This window comes from Arachis hypogaea, chromosome 17, assembly GCF_003086295.3.
Source record: "Arachis hypogaea cultivar Tifrunner chromosome 17, arahy.Tifrunner.gnm2.J5K5, whole genome shotgun sequence".
Taxonomy (NCBI): Eukaryota; Viridiplantae; Streptophyta; class Magnoliopsida; order Fabales; family Fabaceae; genus Arachis; species Arachis hypogaea.
In genome coordinates, this window is record NC_092052.1 from 34,344,627 (window position 1) to 34,368,172 (window position 23,546).

General features: G+C 41.4%; 1 protein-coding gene across 1 annotated transcript; it reads right to left on the bottom strand.

Moving 5' to 3' along the window:
• Nucleotides 1-3,019: 3,019 nt before the first annotated feature.
• LOC140180574 (uncharacterized) lies at nt 3,020-3,472 on the bottom strand. The gene has a single exon (XM_072221812.1). The coding sequence runs from the start codon at nt 3,470-3,472 to the stop codon at nt 3,020-3,022; it is 453 nt and encodes a 150-aa protein (XP_072077913.1).
• Nucleotides 3,473-23,546: the final 20,074 nt, after the last annotated feature.

The following is a 23,546-nucleotide window of genomic DNA, read 5'->3' on the forward strand; positions in this document are numbered from 1 at the left end:
CGGTCTCGTGTGATTCCTAGATATAGTAAGCGATACGTTAGTTTGTTAGGACACAACTTATTGATGTTGAAGTTTAGAAAGTCATAATTCTAAGGCTTGACGTAAGACCGGTTACTACCAAGCAGATGTACACCAGAACCAAGAGATTATGAAGTAAATGTGTATTTTGAGGAGATTGACAAACTAAGTGAAAAGTACTATGTATATCTAAGTTGTCAAGGGAACAAGAGTAGGTGAATGCTAATCACATCGTTTTAACAGAAACATATCTTGTAACTTCTGCACCTCGTTATAATTCTTTCTCATGTTTGGCAAAGTGCTAAAACCATGTAAAGTTTTGCAGATTATACCAATTTTTGAATTTTCGAAGGCGAAAATTTTGTAAGGAGGGTAGAATGTAAAATCTCTACAATACCCTTACTCTCCTTTTTCCCAAACCAAACCTTAACCCTAATCTCAAAATAAATCTCACACCCTCCCTCTTACACACATACACACACACAATTCAGAGAAAGAGGGAGAAGTAACGGAAGCAAAGAAAAGAGAAAGGGGAGAGTGAGGGAACGGAGAAGAGAAGAGAAGGAGGCTGTCCACCGTCACTGCCGTCGCCTTGGAGTACGCCGGCGTCGCGCCTCACCGCCGTGGAGCCGCCATCCCACGTGTCGCCACCGGCGCTGACGAAGAGGGGAGAGAGTGAGACGTTGAGGCAGAGAGCTGCCACTGCGGGAAACGCGATGGAGGAGAGGACGTCACCAGCTCTATCACGCTTGGTTGCTGCCTAGCATGCCATCGGAGACCGCCGTTCCCTCACCACTGCTGCGTCGCCGTTGATAAAGCTGTTGCCACCACCGTGAGCCGCGAATAGAGGAGGGAGAAGGAGGCGAGTTCGTGAGGGAGAAGAAGCAGCGTTGCCACCTTGCAGCCGTACTTCCTTGCTGCCGTCGAGCTGTCCGCTGCCATTGTTGCCGTTCTGGTTCGCTATTTTCCCTTGAATCTGTTTTACTTCCGTATCCTGCCATTCTGATTTTATTGAACCTCTACTTTACCTTGGATTTTCCAGCACTATTTCTTGTTGTCTTCCATTCAATTTGAATCCATCCAATAGTTTCTCTGGGTGCTATGATCATTGACGTTGCAATAAGAAATGGATGCTGCTATTGTTGCAGCCACAACTTTCCGCTGCCCGATCCAAATCCTATGACTCTTCATTTCATTCTACATCGATCCTCCTCATCCGTTAATTTTGCACTTCAGTTTTGGTCTCTTCGGTCCCTTAGGACCATGTTGTGAGTAGGCTTTACATTTATAATTGTTTGGCTATACGTCTATAATTATTTGGATATACGGTGCTTGAACTTAGTTATACTTACAAATATTATTATCAAATGATTTTAAATTGGTTTTACTAATTGATTTATTAGAACTAAATGCTTATCCTTGTTAAACTCATTTAATATGCACATGAGACTATATATTTTTATGAGACTATATGTATGTTTGAAGAAGTTTTATATTATTTTAAAGTATTTGATTTTATTCGAATATGTATTTTTGAAGTATTGAAATTTTGCTGGTATTCACTTATTTTGGAATTGTGAAATATTTTGAAATGCCTTAAGATTGAGAAAATATGATTGAATCTGATTTGGATGAGAAAGTATTATCTGATTTGATTTGATTCGATACCTTATATATTTGAAAGATCAAAGATTGGTTGTATTTGAAATTATATGTTTTGAATTAGTTTGGGAGGCTCGTATTAAAAGCCCGTAGTTAACGGCGGTTATGACGTTAACCTAGATACATCTGGCTCAGACCTCAGCTAGCAGGGGCGTTGCTAGCCTAACGTGTAGGCCACACGTTGGATCTGTTATTCCGTACGGACACACTAGAGGAAAGGGCTACAATTAGAGGTGGAGCTGCCCAAGTGTGGACTATTTGATTTGATTTCTGTATGAGAACTCCCTTATTGATTCACTTATTCATATAAATTATTATTTTCTAACTAAAATTATTTTCATAATAATGTTTAGATGGTCTCATGTGAATTATAGATGTACTGTCTAGTCACTAAGTTGCAAAACTCACCTCTTTTTTTTAAAAAATATTTTTCAGGAATAAGTATTTGATTATGTGAGCTTTTCTATTCAAGAGTAATGATCTGCAATGGGTTCTATTCCTTGTTGAGTTCTTAGACGTCATCTGCTCCATATGTTACAGGCAGGATCTATCTATATTTATTTATTTTATTTTTGTTCAATTATGTAATTATTCATTCTAGAAAGTGTAAATTTATCAAAAATTATTTGTAACATTTTTATTTATCTTATATTCGAATCTGTTAGGCTTGCTAGGGAACTCTTTTTCCTGAACGCCAATCATGGCTCATTTTGGGCCGCGACAATCCCGAACCAAGTTATTATGTGTCTCCAAAAAACTTTCGGCATTGGGTTGCCGTGATGGAGGCCAAGGGCTCGGCCTCGATCCATTTGGTGTAGTAGTCTATGGTGACGATGAGATACCGGAGTTGTCCGGGTGTCGTGGGAAAGGGGCCGACAAGGTCGACGCCCCAGGTTCTGAATGGCCGTTCTGCCATTATGATGTTGAGCTGGTGTGGGGCGGCCTGGTGGAAGTCGGCGTGTATCTGGCATTTGCTGTAGTTTTCTACCAGCTGCATGGAGTCCTTGATAACCGAGGGCCAGAAGTATCCAGCCCGGATGACCTTCTGGGTTAGGGTTTTGCCCCCGATGTGATGGCCGCAACAGCCTTCATGGATTTCGCGGAGTATGTACTCCGTGTCCCCGGGCTCGACGCATTTGAGTAGGGGCTGCGAGAATCCTCGTTTATATAGTTGTCCTAAAATGACGGTGTAGTTGGTGGCTTCCCGTTTTACCCGATTTGCTTCTTTGGGGTCTTCGAGTAGTACTCCGTCAAGGAGGTATTGTAGGATAGGGGAGGTCCATGATTCCGGGTCGTAGATCGGTAGAACGGTGTCGGTTGTGGTTGATACGGACGGCGTTCAGACGACTTCCTGAATTAACGACCGATTATCTTGTCCTGGTTTGGTGCTGGCCAGTTTTGAGAGTAGGTCTGCTCTTGTATTTCGTTCCCTAGGAATGTGTTGTATGGTTACTAGATCGAATTCTTCATTTAGCTTATTTACCTTGGTGAGGTATTGTTGGAGTAGGGGGTCTCGTGTTTGGTAGTCTCTGTTGACTTGGGAGCTGACTACCTGTGAGTCACTGCATATTTCCAAGATTTTTGCCCCGACCTCTTTGGCTAGAGTTAAGCTGGCCAAGAGAGCCTCGTATTCTACTTGGTTGTTGGAGACAGGGAACTCGTACCGAACAAATTGTTCGATTACGACCCCGTTTTGGCTTTCGAGTATCACTCCGGCTCCGCCGGAGGTGATGTTGGATGAGCCGTCGACGTGTAGCTTCCAGGTTTCTGTGGTGGGGTTTCCTGGTGTCATCTAGGCGATGAAATCTGCCAGGGCCTGTGCTTTGATTGCGGTTCGGGGTTTGAATGTTATATGGAATTGGGATAGTTCGATGGACCATGCTAGCATTCGTGTCGCTAGGTCGGGCTTCTGTAGTACTTGTCTGACTGCTTAGTCGGTTCGGACTGTAATGGGGTGTGCCTGGAAGTATTGGCGGAGGCATCGGGAAGTTGTGAGGAGCGCGAAGGCGAGCTTCTCGAGGCGGGAGTAGCGTGATTCCGTGTCTTGTAAGACTTTGCTTACGAAGTAGATAGGTCGCTGGGCCTTGTTTTCGTCTTCTCGGACCAGTGCCGCGGCTAGTGCACCTTCCGTTATGGACAGGAATAGATAGAAGACCTCCAATGTTTGGGGTTTGGCGAGAACGAGGGATTTTGCCGGTACTGTTTTGAAGTGTTGGAATGCCTTTTCGCATTCTGTATCCCATTTGAAGAAGCGGATCGCCTTCTGTGCCGACGCATCGAGAAAACGAGATAGGGCGATCCGCCGACCGGTCAGTTTTTGGATGTCTTTGAGGTTTTTTGGGCTTCCCATTTCGAGTATGGCTTTACACTTTTCGGGATTTTCCTCTACCCCGCGTTGTGTGATCATGAACCCCAAGAATTTCTCTGCTTCCATCCCGAATGCACATTTTGTCGGGTTGAGGAGCATTTGGTGCCTCCTCAGAGTATCCATTATGAGCTTGAGGTCGCTAATGAGCTGTTCGCTAGATTCGGTCTTCGCGAGCATGTCGTCTATGTAAACTTCTAGCTTGTTACTGGATAGGCCTTGGAAAATTTTGTTGACAAGCCTTTGGTAGGTGGCTCCAGCGTTTTTAAGGCCGAAGAAGGGCATGACTGTGTAGTAGTACGTGCCGTCGGGAGTGATGAAGGCCGTTTTCTTTTCGTCAGGTCGGTGCATGGGTATCTGGTTGTACCTGGAATACGCATCCATGAAGCTGAGATATTGGTGGCCGGATGCGGTGTCTACTAGCCCATCGATATTTGGTAGGGGGAAGGCGTCTTTTGGACAGGCTTTATTTAGGTCCGTGTAGTCGACGCACATCCGTCATTTCCCAATTCCTTTTTTGACTAGCACGACATTAGCCAGCCAGGTCGTGTAAGGTAGTTCCCTGATAAAGCCTGCTTCGAGGAGGGCTTTAACCTATTTGTTGATCTCGGCTGCTCAGTCAGGGGATATTTTTTGTCTCCTCTGTGCCACCGGTTTAGCCTTGGGATCTACGGCTAGTCGGTGAAACATTAGGTTGGGGTCTATTCCTGGCATATCTGCGGGTGTGAATGCAAGCAAGTCTCTGCTCTGCCTTAGGAAGCGTAAGAGGTCTTCTTTAAGATCGTACAGGAGGTTCCTGTTGATGAAAGTGTTCTCTTCTTTGGCTTGCCGTATTTGCAGTTTTTCCATGTCTTCTTCTGGTTCCGGCCTGGGTTGTCCATCTTGTCGGGCGTCCAGGTCGGCTAGGAATATGCCAGCCGCGTCGCGGGATCTTTTTCGCAAGGCTAGGCTGGCGTTATCGCATTCTGCTGCGATTTCCTGATCTCCATGGATGGTTCCGATGGAGCCGTCTTCTGCTGTGAACTTCATGAGAAGGTATTTGGTGAAGATGATGGCGGAGAGGTCGTTGTTTGTTTTTCTTTCGAGGATGACGTTTTAGGCGGTGGAGTCTTTGAGGACCACAAACTCGGATAGAATTGTCACTTATGGTGAGGGGAAGGACGATGGAACCGTCTGGTTTGAGGAGGTTGTCTCCGAGTCCAGTGACTTTGTTGCGGTGTGTTTGCAGATTGTCGTTGTGAAGTCTGAGCTTGTCGAAGGCTCCTCTGAAGAGGATGTTAGAGTCTGCTTCTGTATCCACCAGTATTCTTCTGACTAGCCCAGTTCCGATCTTCACCGAGATGACGAAGGGGCGTCTTCCGCCGAGGTGCCGTGTTGGCAGTCCTAGGGGGAGGATGTTATCGCTTTACTGGTGGTGGCGGTTGGGGTTTGGTTTTTGACTGCCAGGACCTTGAGATCCCTCTTGAGTGCTGATTTTGATTTACCCGTGGTGTCTTTGCCTGTGATGACGTTTACGATTATGGTCGGGTCTGTCTCTGGGCTTTCTCTGGAGGCTTGTCTCTGTGCCCTCAGGTTGCGTTCTTTTCTCTCTGGTGACCTGTCTCTTTCTGCACGTTTTCATTCCCTGATAATTTTGGCGAACTCGGGGAGTTTGCTGTCTCTTATTGCTTGTTCGAGAGCGTCTTTTAAGTCAAAACAGTCTTGTGTCCTATGTCCGTAACCTCGGTGGTAGTTGCAGTATAGGGTTTTGTTGCCGTCTGTTCTTTCCTTGAGTTGTCGGGCCTTCGGGAGGATACCTCGGTCTGCTATTTGGTGGTATATCTCGGTGATCGTGGCCGTCAGGGGTGTGTAGTTAGAGAATTTTCCGACTATGGAAGGTCGGTTTATGTTTACTGGTTTTGGGATGTTCCTTCTAGTTTTCTCTTGGTGGGAGGTTATGTCGAGGTGTGGTGTTGCCGTGCTGTGTGTTGCCGTGCTGCCGTTTATTGGCGGCTACGACTTGCCTTACCTCTTCGTCGTTTATGTACTCCTTTGCGACGCCCTGGATCTCGTGCATGGTCCAAACCGGTTTGGTGGTGGGGTGTTTCGGAAAGTCTTCAATCATGAGTCCGTTGGTCAGGCAGAGGCTTGCGACTGAGTCCGTGAGTCCGTCAACCGTCAAGCACTCGTCGTTGAATTGGTCAAGGTATTTTCTTGTGGATTCATTTTGTCTCTGGGTAACTCCCAACAAGCTGATGGGATGCTTGGCTTTGGTGATTTTGGTGGTGAATTGGGCCATGAATTTCTGCGAGATATCGTGGAAGCCAGTTATGGATCCATTGGGAAGGGCATTAAACCATTTAATCGCGGGTCCGTCTAGGGTTACTGGGAAGGCCCTGCATCGAACCGCATCGAGGGTCCTTTCCAGGTTCATTCTGGTCTCAAGGTCGTTAGGTGTTCCTGGGGGTCCTTGGTTCCGTCGTACTTTATGTTCGTAGGTTTGTCAAAACCCTTGGGGAACTTTGCTCTCAAGGTTCTTTCAGTAAAGGGAGTAGCTCCCATGATTACGTGGTCGTTTCTTGTGTGTTTGGCTTCTCGGTGTCGTCGGTCGTCATCGGTGTCGTGTCGAGGACTTGGGTCGCGAGAGAGGCTTCGGTCGTGCCTCTTACCGTGTTGCCGTTCGGGCGTCCTGGCGTGTCTTCTGCCGTTCGCGCCGTGCTGGTGTCTCTGGTCGCAAGAGGCACTGCGATCGTTTCTGCTGTTGTGTCGCTGTTCGAGCGACCTGCTGTGTTTGGCTTTGTGGCGGGATCTTGATCGGGAGGTCGCGTGGCTTCCGTCCTCGATGTGGTGTTTTTCCTTAGCTGGGACTTGTCCCTCGAGCTCATGCACTCGGAGACAGAGGTCTTGGATTATCTGAGCTGCTTTTTCTCCCAGGTTCTCGGCGATCGGTATTTCGAGATCGTTCTCCTTGTTTTGTGCTGGGATCTGGCGAATAGTCCTTGCTATCCTTCCATTGTTTGTAGTCTCTTGGTGTTCGGGGGTTGGGTTCCTCGTTCGGGAGTTATCATGGTGGCTCGGGGATCGCTCCACGAAGGTGTTCGCCATTCCGCGATGATGCTGTAAGTCCCCACAGACGGTGCCAATGTACTGGATGCCTCCATTACGGGTTGAGAGATGGATCGGAAACTTACGGGTCAAAGTAGATGCCAGATTATTTGACTGGAGCAATGTGGGGTGGTACCTGCAAAGAGACTCCGACGCTCAAGTCAGAATGGATTTGAGAGGTATATGGTATATAGGGTGAATGACATACCTGAGGGGGCCAGGGACTCCCCTTTATATAGGTGATGGTGATTATCTTTATCTTATCTTATTCGCTTAAGATAAGGGAGGTGTTTGAATTTGATTGTTGGTTAGAAGTTCTAGTGGGTCGGTTCCGAACCTTCTAGAAAGACTTGCGGGTCAGACCCGGATAACCGGGTTTAGAGACCGTTCTGGGTGTGGGATCCGTGGGCCGGATCCATAACAGTATGGTTGTCATTTCTCAAACTCTCTCTAAAAATTTTAGAAAAACAAAGAATAAGACTGTAGCATTAAAAATGCTAAATTGTTAGTTTTATTTTCGAATAGTATAAAACTTATGGCCTTTTAAGCCACGTATCGTTCCTTCATTTCTTTAGAACCAAAAGCGTCTATATGTCGTCTCATTATTTTTTTTGGATGAAAAAATAAAAGAAAAGTGTTAGATTCGGTTGCTATTCTCTTTACTGATGTTCTTGCATCCAAATCCACCCATTAATGGATAATCATTCTCTCTCAAATCCTAATTTCTAAAAGTTTTCTCTCTCACTCCCAAACCCTATATTTTCAACACTGTTGTACTCATCCCTAACCTAAAAACCCTAATACGAGCTATGCGGAATCTTCGATTGAGAGCGCAATTACGATAATGGCACTACGTAATTTCATTCGGTGAGATGCTGACGATGCTGAGCAAGTATGATCTCTGTTTCAAGTTTCACCATCTCTCGAACTTCAACAACCTGGTTGAGACATTTTGGATCGAGATCTCAATCAGTGTTCCTCTCAAGCATAGATTCTCTTGATTTATTTTCTTTCTCTGGTACTGAATTTTTTATCTCTTTGATTTGTGGTTTCCGTATGTGCTTTTGTTGCATTTGATTTGGAATTTTCGTATGCATTTTCTTTTTAGAGGGTTTGAACTGTTTTGCATATTTATTTTTTGATCAAGGTGAAAGTAGTTTAGTCTCGGTGTATGATGTCGTCAGAGAAGATACTCTGCTGTAATGTTCCTTGGAAGAAACCCCCCAGACGATGGTCCTTGGTGTGGGTTGTGTGTAGTGCTTGCGTCTCCGCCTTAAATTTTTCCCTATATCTCTTTCGGATTCAAATATGTGTTAGGGTTTTTTGTTTTTTTCCTGAAATTAATTTTTTTCATTTTTTTTAAACCATCATCCTATTTTTTAGGTTTCTTTATATTTCAAATAATTATGAATTTACTATTTAAAATTCTAAGGTTTCTTTGAATGTGTTCAAATTTTAGTGCCTTTCGTCAGATTAAGTTTTTGTTGCAAATTGCATCACTTTAATTCCCTCTAGCTTTTTTATATAACTTATGTTTGATTTGGTATTTTCTTCGATTGCGTCATTATTGGGCTCTCTTTTTTAATTATTTGTTTGGTCGTGCTTATTGTATAAAATTAAGAACAGTGTTATCTTGACATATAATAGTATTGGTGCTTATTTAATAGAATTTCAACTTATTTTTTGCTTTAATAATTCTGGTTATATATTTGGAAAAGTTTCTGGATATGCTTCAACCGCTTGTCAATGCAATCACCGAGTGCGAAAAGTTTGCTTCATATCTTATAATCACACCATATCTTTGTCCATTTCATAGGTACTTGGTGGACGAAATTGTGATCATCAATGGCGCCAACAGCTTAGTACGCACAATTGTAATCTCAACTCCTTGTCACAACTCCGCACAACTAACCAGCAAGTGCACTGGGTCGTCCAAGTAATAAACCTTACGTGAGTAAGGGTCGATCCCACGGAGATTGTCGGCTTGAAGCAAGATATGGTCATCTTGTAAATCTCAGTCAGACGGATTCAAATGGTTATGGAGAATTGATAATTAAAAGATGAATAAAACATAAAATAAAGATAGAGATACTTATGTAATTCATTGGTAGGAATTTCAGATAAGCGTATGAAGATGCTTTGTTCCTTCAGAACTTCTGCTTTCCTATTGCCTTCTTCCAATCATTCATACTCCTTTCAATGGCAAGCTTTATGTTGGGCATCACCGTTGTCAATGGCTACTTCCCGTCCTCTCAGTGAAAATGTTCCAAATGCGCTGTCACCGCACGGCTAATCATCTGTCGGTTCTCGATCATGTTGGAATAGGATCCGTTGATCCTTTTGCGTCTGTCACTACGCCTAACACTCGCGAGTTTGAAGCTCGTCACAGTCATCCCTTCCCAGATCCTACTCGGAATACCACAAATAAGGTTTAGACTTTCCGGATCTCAGAAATGGCCGCCAATAATTCTAGCCTATACCACGAAGGTTCTAATCTTAGATTAGAAACCTAAGAGATATACATTCAAGCTTGTTTGCATGTAGAACGGAAGTGGTTGTCAGGCACGCGTTCATAGGTGAGAATGGTGATGAGTGTCACGGATCATCACATTCGTCAGGTTGAAGAACGAGTGTATATCTTAGAGAAGAAGTAGGTGTGAATTGAATAGAAAAATAATAGTACTTTGCATTAATTTATGAGGAATAGCAGAGCTCCACACCTTAATTTATGGTGTGTAGAAACTCTACCGTTGAAAATACATAAGAACAAAAGGTCTATGCATGGCTGAATGGCCAGCCTCCTAAAGCGTGAAGATACAAGTTCGAAGATGAAAAGTATGATCCCGTGTCTAAAATACAATTGCAAAAGGTCCTATTTGTAGAAAACTAGTAACCTAGGGTTTACAGAAATGAGTAAATGATGCAGAATACACTTCCGGGCCCACTTGGTGTGTGCTTGGACAGAGCATTGAAGCTTTCACGTGTAGAGACTTTTCTTGGAGTTAAACGCCAGCTTTTGTGCCAGTTTGGGCGTTTAACTCCAGCTTTTATGCCAGTTCTGATGTTTTGACGCCATAATTTCTATGCTGACTTGGAACACCGGTTTGGGCCATCAAATCTCGGGCAAAGTATGGACTATTACATATTGCCGGAAATCCCAGGATGTCTACTTTCCAACGCAATTGAGAGCGCACCAATTGGGCTTCTGTAGCTCCAGAAAATCCACTTTGAGTGCAGGGAGGTCAGAATCCAACAGCATCTGCAGTCCTTTTTCAGCCTCTGAATCAGATTTTTGCTCAGGTCCCTCAATTTCAGCCAGAAAATACCTGAAATCACAGAAAAACACACAAACTCATAGTAAAGTCCAGAAATGTGATTTTTATTTAAAAACTAATAAAAACATAATAAAAACTAACTAAAACATACTAAAAACAATGCCAAAAAGCGTATAAATTATCCGCTCATCACAACACCAAACTTAAATTGTTGCTTGTCCCCAAGCAACTGAAAATCAAATAGGATAAAAAGAATAGAATATACAATGAATTCCAAAAATATCTATGAAGATCAGTCTTAATTAGATGAGCGGGGCTATTAGCTTTTTGCTTCTGAACAGTTTTGGCATCTCACTTTATCCTTTGAAGTTCAGAATGATTGGCATCTATAGGAACTCAGAATTTAGATAGTGTTATTGATTCTCCTAGTTCAGTATGTTGATTCTTGAACACAGCTACTTTATGAGTCTTGGCCGTGACCCCAAGCATTTTTTTCCAATATTACCACCGGATACATAAATGCCACAGACACATAACTGGGTGAACCTTTTCAGATTGTGACTCAGCTTTGCTAGAGTCCCCAATTAGAGGTGTCCAGAGCTCTTAAGCACACTCTTTTTGCTTTGGACCACGACTTTAACCGCTCAGTCTCAAGTTTTCACTTGACACCTTCACGCCACAAGCACATGGTTAGGGACAGCTTGGTTTAGCCGCTTAGGCCAGGATTTTATTCCTGTGGGCCCTCCTATCCACTGATGCTCAAAGCCTTGGATCCTTTTTATTTTACCCTTGCCTTTTGGTTTAAAGGGCTATTGGCTTTTTCTTCTTGCTTTTCTTCTTTTTTTTTATTCACTGCTTTTTCTTACTTCAAGAATCATTTTTATGATTTTTCAGATCATCAATAACATTTCTCCTTTTCTATCATTCTTTCAAGAGCCAACAATTTTAACATTCATAAACAACAAATTCAAAAATATGTACTGTTCAAGCATTCATTCAGAAGAACAAAAAGTATTGCCACCACATCAAAATAATTAAACTATTTTAAAATTCAAAATTCATGTACTTCTTTTTCTTTTTGCAATTAAAAACATTTTTCATTTAAGAAAGGTGATGGATTCATAGGACATTCAAAACTTTAAGACATAAACTCTAAGACACTAATGATCATGTAATAAAGACACAAACATAGATAAACATAAAGCATAAAAATTCGAAAAATAGAAAAATAAGGAACAAGAAAATTAAAGAACGGGTCCACCTTAGTGATGGCGACTAGTTCTTCCTCTTGAAGATCTTATGGAGTGCTTGAGCTCCTCAATGTCTCTTCCTTGCCTTTGTTGCTCCTCTCTCATGACTCTTTGATCTTCTATAATTTCATGAAGGAGGATGGAATGCTCTTGGTGCTCCACCCTTAGTTGTCCCATATCGGAACTTAATTCTCCTAGGGAGGTGTTAATTTGCTCCCAATAGTTTTGTGGATAAAAATGCATCCCTTAAGGCATCTCAGGGATTTCATGATGAGGAATTTCCTCATGTTCTTGTCAATGAGTGAGATCTCTTGTTTGCTCCATCCTTTTCTTAGTAATGGGCTTGTCCTCATTAATGAGGATGTCTTCCTCTATGTCAATTCCAGCTGAATTGCAGAGATGACAAATGAGATGAGGGAAGGATAACCTTGCCAAAGTAGAAGACTTGTCCGCCACCTTGTAGAGTTCTAGGGATATAACCTCATGAACTTCTACTTCCTCTCCAATCATGAAGCTATGGATCATGATAGCCCGGTCTATAGTAACTTCAGACCGGTTGCTAGTGGGAATGATTGAGCATTGGATGAACTCCAACCATCCCCTAGCCACGGGCTTGAGGTCATGCCTTCTTAGTTGGACCGACTTCCCTCTTGAATCTCTTTTCCATTGAGCGCCCTCTTCACAAATGTCTATGAGGACTTGGTCCAACCTTTGATCAAAGTTGACCCTTCTAGTGTAGGGGTGTGCATCTCCTTGCATCATTGACAAGTTGAATGCCAACCTTACATTTTCCAGACTGAAATCTAAGTATTTCCCCTGAACCATTGTAAGCCAATTCTTTGGGTCCAGGTTCACACTTTGATCATGGTTCTTGGTGATCCATGCATTGGCATAGAACTCTTGAACCATTAAGATTCCGACTTGTTGAATGGGGTTGGTGAGAACTTCCCAACCTCTTCTTCGAATCTCATGTCAGATCTCTGGATATTAACCCTTTTTGAGCTTGAAAGGGACCTCGGGAATCACTTTCTTCTTGGCCACAACTTCATAGAAGTGGTCTTGATGCACCCTTGAGATGAATCTCTCCATTTTCCATGACTCGGAGGTGGAAGCTTTTGCCTTCCCTTTCCTCTTTCTAGAGGTTTCTCTGGTCTTTGGTGCCATAAATGGTTATGGAAAAACAAAAAGCAATGTTTTTACCACACCAAACTTAGAAGGTTTGCTCGTCCTCGAGCAAAAAAAGAAAGAAGAGAGTAGAGGAAGAAGAAATAGAGGAGATAGAGGGGTGTAGTGTTTCGGCCAAGGGGGTGAAGTAGTGTTTAAGATGTGTGAAAATGAAGGAGTGAAGATGGATTTATATAGGAGTGGAGAAGGGGGCTTGGGTTCGGCCATGTATGGGTGGGTTTGGGAGGGAAAGTGGTTTGAATTTGAATGGTGAGGTAGGTGGGGTTTTATGATGGATGGATGTGGATTGATGAAGAGTTTTTAGGGAAGGGCATTATGGAAAGGTGTGAAGAAGAGAAAGAGTGGGTTGAGGTTGGTGGGGGTCCTGTGGGGTCCACAGATCCTGAGGTGTCAAGGATTTCTCATCCCTGCACCAATTAGGCGTGCAAAACGCCCTCTGCTGCCAATCATAGCGTTAAACACCAGGTTGCTGCCCATTTCTGGCGTTTAATGCCAGCTTCTTGCCCTTTTCTGGCGTTAAACGCCAGTCTGGTGCCCATTTCTGGCGTTAAACGCCCAGAATGGTGCTAGACTGGGCGTTTAATGCCCATTCTGCTGCCCTTACTGGCGTTTAAACGCCAGTAGGCTTCTCCTCCAGGGTGTGCTGTTTTTCATTCTATTTTTCAGTTTGTTTTTGCTTTTTCAATTGTTTTTGTGACTTCACATGATCATCAACCTATAGAAAATATAAAATAACAATGGAAAATAGAAATTTAACATAGATAAGTAAAATTGGGTTGCCTCCCAACAAGCGCTTCTTTAATGTCAATAGCTTGACAGTGGGCTCTCATGGAGCCTCACAGATACTCAGAGCATGATGATGGCCTCTCAACACCAAACTTAGAGTTTGACTGTGAGGGTTTTGTTTGACTCTGCATTGAGAGAAGCTTTTCATGCTTCCTCTCCATAGTTACAGAGGGAGATCCTTGAGCTTTAAACACAAGGGAGTCCTCATTCACTTAAAGGGCCAATTCTCCTCTGTCAACATCAATCACAGCTCTTGCTGTGGCTAGGAAGGGTCTGCCAAGGATGTTGGATTCATCCATACACTTCCCAGTGTCTAGGATTATGAAATCAGCAGGGATGTAGTGGCCTTCAACCTTTACCAAGACATCCTCTACAAGTCCATAAGCCTATTTTCTTGAATTGTCTGCCATCTCTAGTGAGATTCTTGCAGCTTGTACCTCAAAGGATTCCTAGCTTCTCCATTACAGAGAGAGACATGAGGTTTATGCTTAACCCTAGGTCACACAGAGCCTTTTCAAAGGTCATGATGCCTATAGTACAAGGTATTGAGAACTTTCCAGGATCCTGTCTCTTCAGAGGTAATTTCTGCCTAGTCAGGTCATCCAGTTCTTTGGGGAGCAAGGGGGTTCATCCTCCCAAGTCTTTGGTATGCGAAATTGTTACTCAGGTTGTAAAATTTGTTGTTCGTTCTCTTCCTGGAAATGGCACCAAAAACGGATGCACAGAACCATAGTCCAAACATAACTTCACAACTTCGCACAACTAACCAGCAAGTGCACTAGGTCGTCCAAGTAATAAAATCTTACGTGAGTAAGGGTCGATCCCACGGAGATTGTTGGTATGAAGCAAGCTATGGTCACCTTGTAAATCTCAGTCAGGTAGATATCAAATGGTTATGGAGTTTTCGAATAATAATAAATAAATAGAAAATAAGGGTAGAAATACTTATGTAATTCATTGGTGAGAATTTCAGATAAGCGTATAGAGATGCTTTCGTTCTTCTGAACCTCTGCTTTCCTGCTGTCTTCATCCAATCAGTCTTACTCCTTTCCATGGCTGGCTTTATGTAAGGACATCACCATTGTCAATGGCTACTTTTCATCCTTTCTGTGAAAATGGTCCGATGCGCTGTCACTGCATGGCTAATCATCTGGAGGCATCACCGTGGACAATAGTTGCATCCCATCCTCTTGTGAAAATGGTTCAAATGCTCTGCCTCAGCACGGCTAATCATCTGAGGTTCTCATTCATACTGGAATAGGATTCACCCTCCTTTTGCGTCTGTCACTACGTCCAGCACTCGCGAGTTTGAAGTTCGTCACAGTCATTCAATCCCAGAGTCCTACTCGGAATACCACAGACAAGGTTTAGACTTTCCGGACTCTCATGAATGCCGCCATCAATCTAGCTTATACCACGAAGATTCTGACTAAGAGATCCAAGAGATACTCATTCAATCTAAGGTGGAACGGAAGTAGTTGTCAGGCACGCGTTCGTGGGGGAATGATGATGATTGTCACATTCATCACATTCATATTGAAGTGCGAATAAATATCTTAGAAGCGGAATAAGTTGAATTGAATAGAGAAACAGTAGTACTTTGCATTAATTCATGAGGAACAGCAGAGCTCCACACCTTAATCTATGGAGTGTAGAAACTCTACCGTTGAAAAATACATAAGTGAAAGGTTCAGGCATGGCTGAATGGCCAGCCCCCAAAACTTGATCACAGGATCAAAAATACAATCCAGGATGTCAAATACAATAGTAAAAAGCCCTATTTATACTAAACTAGTTACTAGGGTTTACAGAAGTAAGTAATTGATGCATAAATCCACTTCCGGGGCCCACATGGTGTGTGCTTGGGCTGAGCTTGAATGTTACACGTGCAGAGCCTCTTTCTGGAGTTGAACGCCAGGTTGTAACGTGTTTCTGGCGTTCAACTCTGGTTCGTGACGTGTTTCTGGCGTTTAACTCCAGACAGCAGCGTAGAACTGGCGTTCAACGCCCTTTTACGTCGTCTAAACTCGGATAAAGTATGAACTATTATATATTGCTGGAAAGCCCTGGATGTCTACTTTCCAACGCAATTGGAAGCGCACCATTTTGAGTTCTGTAGCTCTAGAAAATCCACTTTGAGTGCAGGGAGGTCAGAATCCAACAGCATCAGCAGTCCTTCTTCAACCTCTGAATCTGATTTTTGCTCAAGTCCCTCAATTTCAGCCAGAAAATACCTGAAATCACAGAAAAACACACAAACTCATAGTAAAGTCTAGAAATGTGAATTTAACATAAAAAACTAATAAAAACATCCCTAAAAGTAACTAGATCCTACTAAAAACATACTAAAAACAATGCCAAAAAGCGTATAAATTATCCGCTCATCACAACACTAAACTTAAATTGTTGCTTGTCCCTAAGCAACTGAAAATCAAGTAGGATAAAAAGAAGAGAATATACTATAAATTCTAAAATATCAATGAAACATAGCTCCAATCAGATGAGCGGGACTTGTAGCTTTTTACCTCTTGAATAGTTTTGGCATCTCACTTTATCCATTGAAGTTCACAATGATTGGCATCTATAGGAACTCAGAGTTCAGATAGTGTTATTGATTCTCTTAGTTCAGTATGTTGATTCTTGAACACAGCTACTTTATGAGTCTTGGCCGTGGCCCTAAGCACTTTGTTTTCCAGTATTACCACCGGATACATAAATGCTACAGACACATAACTGGGTGAACCTTTTCAGATTGTGACTCAGCTTTGCTAAAGTCCCCAAGTAGAGGTGTCCAGGGTTCTTAAGCACACTCTTCTTTTGCTTTGGACCTTGACTTTAACCGTTCAGTCTCAAGTTTTCACTTGACACCTTCACGCCACAAGCACATGGTTAGGGACAGCTTGGTTTAGCCGCTTAGGCCAGGATTTTATTCCTTTAGGCCCTCCTATCCACTGATGCTCAAAGCCTTGGGATCGTTTTTATTACCCTTGCCTTTTGGTTTTAAGGGCTATTGGCTTTTTGCTCTCGCCTTTTGGTTTTAAGAGCTTTTGGCTTTTTCTGCTTGCTTTTTCTTTCTATTTTTTTTTTTGCCTTTTTTTTCTGCAAGCTTTGTTCTTTGCTACTTTTTCTTGCTTCAAGAATCATTTTTATGATTTTTCAGATTATCAAATAACATGTCTCCTTATCATCATTCTTTCAAGAGCCAACATATTTAACATTGTTAAACAACAACTTCAAAAGACATATGCACTGTTCAAGCATTCATTCAGAAAACAAGAAGCATTGTCACCACATCAATATAATTAAACTAAGTTCAAGGATAAATTTGAAACTCATGTACTTCTTGTTCTTTTGAATTAAAAACATTTTTCATTTAAGAGAGGTGATGGATTCATAGGACATTCATAACTTTAAGACATAGTTAGTAAATACTAATGATCATGTAATAAGACACAAACTTAGATAAGCACTTAACATAAAGAAAACGAAAAACAGAGAATGTAAGAACAAGGAATGAGTCCACCTCAGTGATGGTGGCATTTCCTTCTTGAGGAACCAATGATGTCCTTGAGCTCTTCTATGTCTCTTCCTTGTCTTTGTTGCTCCTCCCTCATTGCTTTTTGATCTTCTCTAATCTCATGAAGGATGATGGAGTGCTCTTGATGTTCCACCCTTAGTTGTCCCATGTTGGAACTTAATTCTCCTAGGGAGGTGTTGATTTGCTCCCAATAGTTTTGTGGAGGAAAATGCATTTGAGGCATCTTCGGGATCTCATGGTGATGAGCTTCATGCGTCTCTTGAGATCCGTGAATGGGCTCTCTTGTTTGCTCCATCCTTTTCTTAGTGATGGGCTTCTCTTCCTCAATGGGAATGTCTCCTTCTATGTCAATCCCAGCCGAATTGCATAGATGGCAAATGAGGTGAGAAAAAGCTAACCTTGCCATAGTGAAGGACTTGTCAGCCAACTTGTAGAGTTCTTGAGGTATAATCTCATGAACCTCCACCTCTTCTCCAATCATGATGCTATGGATCATGATGGCCCGGTCTATAGTAACTTCAGACCGATTGCTAGTGGGAATGATTGAGCGTTGAATGAACTCCAACCATCCTCTAGCTACAGGCTTAAGGTCCAGTCTTCTCAGTTGAACCGGTTTGCCTTTTGAGTCAATCTTCCATTGAGCTCCTTCCACACATATGTCCATGAGGACTTGGTCCAACCTTTGATCAAAGTTGACTCTCCTTGTGTAGGGGCGTGCGTTCTCTTCCATCATTGGCAAGTTGAATGCCAACCTTACATTTTCTGGACTAAAATCTAAGTAATTCCCCCGAATCATAGTGAGATAATTCTTTGGGTTCGGGTTCTTACTTTGATCATGGTTCCTAGTGATCCATGCATTAGCATAGAACTCTTGAACCATTAGAATTCCGACTTGTTGGATGGGGTTTGTTAGAACTTCCCACCTTCTTCTATGGATCTCGTGTCGGATCTCCGGATACTCATTTCTCTTGAGTTTGAAAGGGACCTCGGGGATCACCTTCTTCTTGGCCACAACATCATAGAAGTGGTCTTGATGAGCTTTGGAGATGAATCTTTCCATCTCCCATGACTCGGAGGTGGAAGCTTTTGTCTTCCCTTTCCCTTTTCTAGAGGATTCTCCGGTCTTAGGTGCCATCAATGGTAATGGAAGAACAAAAAGCTTATGCTTTTACCACACCAAACTTAGAATATTGCTCGCCCTCGAGCAAGAGAAGAAAGAATAGATGAAGAAGAAGAAGAAATGGAGGAGAGGGGGAGAGAGATGTGTTTTGGCCAAGAAGGGGAAGAGATGGTTGTTTTGTGTGAAAATGAAGAAGAATGGAGGGCTTTATATAGGGAAGGGAGGGGGGTAAGGTTCGGCCATAAGGGTGGGAAATTGATTTTGAATTTTGAAGGTAGGTGGGGTTTATGAGGTAGGTTTATGGGGAAGAGTGGATGGATGTGAGTGGTGAAGTGGTGATAGGGAAGAGAGACTGAGGTGATTGGTGAAGAGTTTTGGGGAAGAGTGTTTATTGGGAAGAGAGGATGAACATTGAGAAGAGGGAGGAGAGTGAGTGGTGGTAGGTGGGGATCCTGTGGGGTCCACAGATGCTGAGATGATCCTGTGGGGTCCACAGATCCTGAGGTGTCAAGGAATTGCATCCCTGCACCAATTAGGCATCTAAAATGCCTTTGCATGCAATTCTGGCGTTTAAACGCCGAATTGATGCTTGTTCTGGGCGTTCAACGCCCAGATGCAGCATATTTCTGGCGTTGAACGCCAGCCAGTTGCTTGTTTCTGGTGTTCAGTGCCAGCTCTTCTTCACTGCGCATTTTTGGCGTCTGGACGCTAGGATGCTGCTTGTTTCTGGCATTCAACGCCAGATCCATACTCTGTTCTGGCGTTAAACGCCAGCCAGATGCTCCTTACTGGCGTTTAAACGCCAGTAAGATCCTCCTCCAGGGTGTGATTTTTCTTCTACTGTTTTTGATTCTGTTTTTAATTTTTTGATTTATTTTGTGACTCCACATGATCATGAACCTAATAAAATATGAAATAACAATAAAATAAAATTAGAGAAATAAAAATTGGGTTGCCTCCCAACAAGCGCTTCTTTAATGTCAATAGCTTAACAGTGGGCTCTCATGGAGCCTCACAGATGTTCAGAGCATTGTTGAGACTCCCCAACACCAAACTTAGAGTTTGGATATGGGAGTTCAACACCAAACTTAGAGTTTGACTGTGGGGGCTCTGGTTAACTCTATTTTGAGAAAAGCTTACTGTGCCTCTTTTCCATGTTTACAGAAGGATGTCCTTGAGTTTTAAACTCAAAGGAGTCCTCATTCAATTGAAGAACTAGTTCACCTCTGTTAACATCAATCACAGCTCTTGCTGTGGCTAGGAAGGGTCTCCCAAGGATGATGGATTCATCTTCATCCTTCCCAGTATCTAGGACTATGAAATCAGCAGGGATGTAAAGGCCTTCAACCTTTACTAATACGTCCTCTACTTGTCTATAAGCCTGTTTTCTTGAATTGTCTGCCATCTCTAATGAGATTTTAGCAGCTTGCACCCCAAAGATTCCCAGTTTCTCTATTACAGAGAAGGGCATGAGGTTTATCCCTGAACCAAGGTCACACAGAGCCTTTTCAAAGATCATGGTGCCTATGGTACAAGGTATTAGGAACTTTCCAGGATCCTGTTTCTTCTGAGGCAATGTCAGTTGATCCAGATCACTCAGTTCATTGGTGAACAAGGGAGGTTCATCTTCCCAAGTCTCAATACCAAATAATTTGGCATTCAGCTTCATGATTGCACCAAGGTACTTGGTAACTTGCTCCTTAGTAACATCCTCATTCTCTTCAGAAGAGGAATACTCATCAGAGCTCATGAATGACATAAGGAGGTTTAATGGAATCTCTATGGTCTCTAGTTGAGTCTCAGATTCCTTTGGTTCCTCAGAGGGAAACTCCTTATTGATCACTGGACGTCCCAGGAGGTCTTCCTCCTTGGGATTCACGTCCTCCCCTTCTTCCTTGGATTCGGCCATGATGGTTATATCAATGGCCTTGCACTCTCCTTTTGGATTTTCTTCTGTATTACTTGGGAGAGTACTAGGAGGGATTTCAGTGATCCTTTTACTCAACTGGCCCACTTGTGCATCCAAATTTCTAATGGAGGACCTTGTTTCATTCATGAAACTCACAGTGGCCTTAGATAGATCAGAGACTAAGTTTGCTAAATTAGAAGTATTTTGTTCAGAGTTCTCTGTCTGTTGCTGAGTGGATGATGGAAAAGGTTTACTATTGTTAAACCTATTTCTTCCACCATTATTAAAGCCTTGTTGAGGCCTTTGTTGATCCTTCCATGAGAGATTTGGGTGATTTCTCCATGAGAGGTTATAGGTGTTTCCATAAGGTTCACCCATGTAATTCACCTCTGCTATTGCAGGGTTTTCAGGATCATAAGCTTCTTCTTCAGAAGATGCCTCTTGAGTACTGTTGGATGCAGCTTGCATTCCATTCAGACTCTGAGAAATCATATTGACTTGCTGAGTCAATATTTTATTCTATGCCAATATGGCATTCAGAGTATCAATTTCAAGAACTCCCTTCTTCTGAGGCGTCCCATTACTCACAGGATTCCTCTCAGAAGTGTACATGAACTGGTTATTAGCAACCATGTCAATGAGTTCTTGAGCTTCTGCAGGCATTTTCTCTAGCTCTGTCTCTTACAGCAAAGGGTAAAAGCATGAGCCTGTAGACTTCAGGATCTACTCCATTAGTCTTAACAGTATCACAGATCTGCAAAAATTCAATTAAGAACTGAAAAGGATCTTCAGATGGAAGTCCATGGAACTTGCAGTTCTGCTGCATCAGAGAAACTAATTGAGGTTTCAGCTCAAAATTGTTTGCTCCAATAGTAGGGATGGAGATGCTTCTTCCATGTAAATTGGAATTAGGTGCAGTAAAGTCACCAAGCATTCTCCTTGCATTATTATTATTTTCGGCTGCCATCTCCTCTTCCTGTTCGAAAATTTCTGAAAGGTGCTTGCTGGATTGTTGTAATTTAGCTTCTCTTAGTTTCCTTTTCAGAGTCCTTTCAGGTTCTGGATCTGCTTCAACAAGAATATTCTTGTCCTTGCTCCTGCTCATATGAAAAAGAGGAAACAGAAAAATAATAATAGGGATCCTTTTTACCACAGTATAGAGGTCCCTGTGTGAGTAAAAGAAAAGAAGAAGAAAAAATGTAATGTAAGGAAAGAAACACAAGGGTGAGGAGAGTAGAGATGTGAGATGAAGAGAAGTGTTGGTAGATGAATAAATAAATAGAATGAGATGAGAGAGAGAAAGAGAATTTTTGAAAATTATTTTTGAAAAATGGTTAGTGATTTTCGAAAATTAAATGAAGAAATAAATTAAAATTGAATTTTGAAAAAGAGGGAGATATTTTCGAAAATTAGAGAGAGAGAGTTAGTTAGGTAGTTTTGAAATAGATAAGAAATAAACAAAAAATTAGTTAGTTAGTTGAAACAAATTTGAAAATCAATTTTGAAAAGATAAGAAGATAAGAAGTTAGAAAAGATATTTTAAAATCAGATTTTTGAAAAAGATATGATTTTGATAAAAAGATATTTTTGAAAAGATATGATTGAAATTAGTTTTGGAAAAGATTTGATTTTTAAAATCACACTTAATGACTTGATTCACAAGAAATCACAAGATATGATTCTAGAACTTAAAGTTTGAATCTTTCTTAACAAGCAAGTAAAAGCTTGAAAATTTTTTTGAATCAAAACATTAATTGATGATGTTATTTTCGAAAATTATGTGATAAAGATAAGAAAAAAATTTTTGAAAAATATTTTTAAAATTTTCGAAAATAAATAAAAAAATGAAAAAGATTTGATTTTTGAAAAAGATTTTGAAAAAGATAAGATTTTTAAATTGAAAATTTGATTTGACTCATAAGAAACAATTGAATTTTAAAAATTTTTGAAAAAATCAAATCTAATTTTCGAAATTTTGAGAGAGAAAAAGGGGAAGATATTTTTTTGATTTTTGAAATTTTAATGATGAGAGAGAAAAACATGAAAATGATGCAATGCATGAAAATTTTGGATCAAAATATGTGATGAATGCAAGAACACTATGAATGTCAAGATGAACACCAAGAACACTTTGAATGTCAAGATGAACACCAAGAACATATTTTTGAAAAATTTTTGAAAAAGAAAACATGCAAGACACCAAACTTAGAAATCTTTAATGCTTAGACACTAAGAATTCAAGAATGCATATGAAAAACAAGAAAAGACACAAAACAAGAAAACATCAAGATCAAACAAGAAGATTTACCAAGAACAACTTGAAGATCATGAAGAACACTATGAATGCATGATTTTTTTCAAAAAATGCAAAATGAATATGCAATTGACACCAAACTTACAATTTGACTCAAGACTCAAACAAGAAACATGAAATATTTTTTTTTATTTTTATGATTTTCTAATTTTTTTGTATTTTTCGAAAATTATTTGTGAAAAAGAAAAATAAGGATTCCAAAATTTTTAATATGAATTCCAGGAATCTTGCATTCTTAGTCTAAAGCTCCAATCTGAGGGTTAGACATGGCTTAATAGCCAGTCAAGCTTTAGCATGTAAATCAGGTGGATCTGGAACAGCAGCAGGTGGATTAGCAACAACTAGCTTGCTCTTGATAATATTGGGTTGGGAGTCCCAGTCCAAATGAATTTAGACATGGCTTTACAGCCAGTCAGGCTTCAACATGCTTTATGAAACACTAGAATTCATTCTTAAAAAATTTTAGAATAATTTTCGAAAACAGATGAGAAATTTTTGAAAGAATTTTTTTTTTGAAAAATTTTTGAGAATAAAACAAAAAAGAAAATTACCTAATCTGAGCAACAAGATGAACCGTCAGTTGTCCAAACTCAAACAATCCCCGGAAACGGCGCCAAAAACTTGGTATGCGAAATTGTTACTCAGGTTGTAAAATTTGTTGTTCGTTCTCTTCCTGGCAATGGCACCAAAAACGGATGCACAGAACCATAGTCCAAACATAACTTCACAACTTCGCACAACTAACCAGTAAGTGCACTGGGTCGTCCAAGTAATAAAACCTTACGTGAGTAAGGGTCGATCCCACGGAGATTGTTGGTATGAAGCAAGCTATGGTCACCTTGTAAATCTCAGTCAGGCGGATATCAAATGGTTATGGAGTTTTTGAATAATAATAAATAAATAGAAAATAAGGATAGAAATACTTATGTAATTCATTGGTGAGAATTTCAGATAAGCGTATAGAGATGCTTTCGTTCTTCTGAACCTCTGCTTTCCTGTTGTCTTCATCCAATCAGTCTTACTCCTTTCCATGGCTGGCT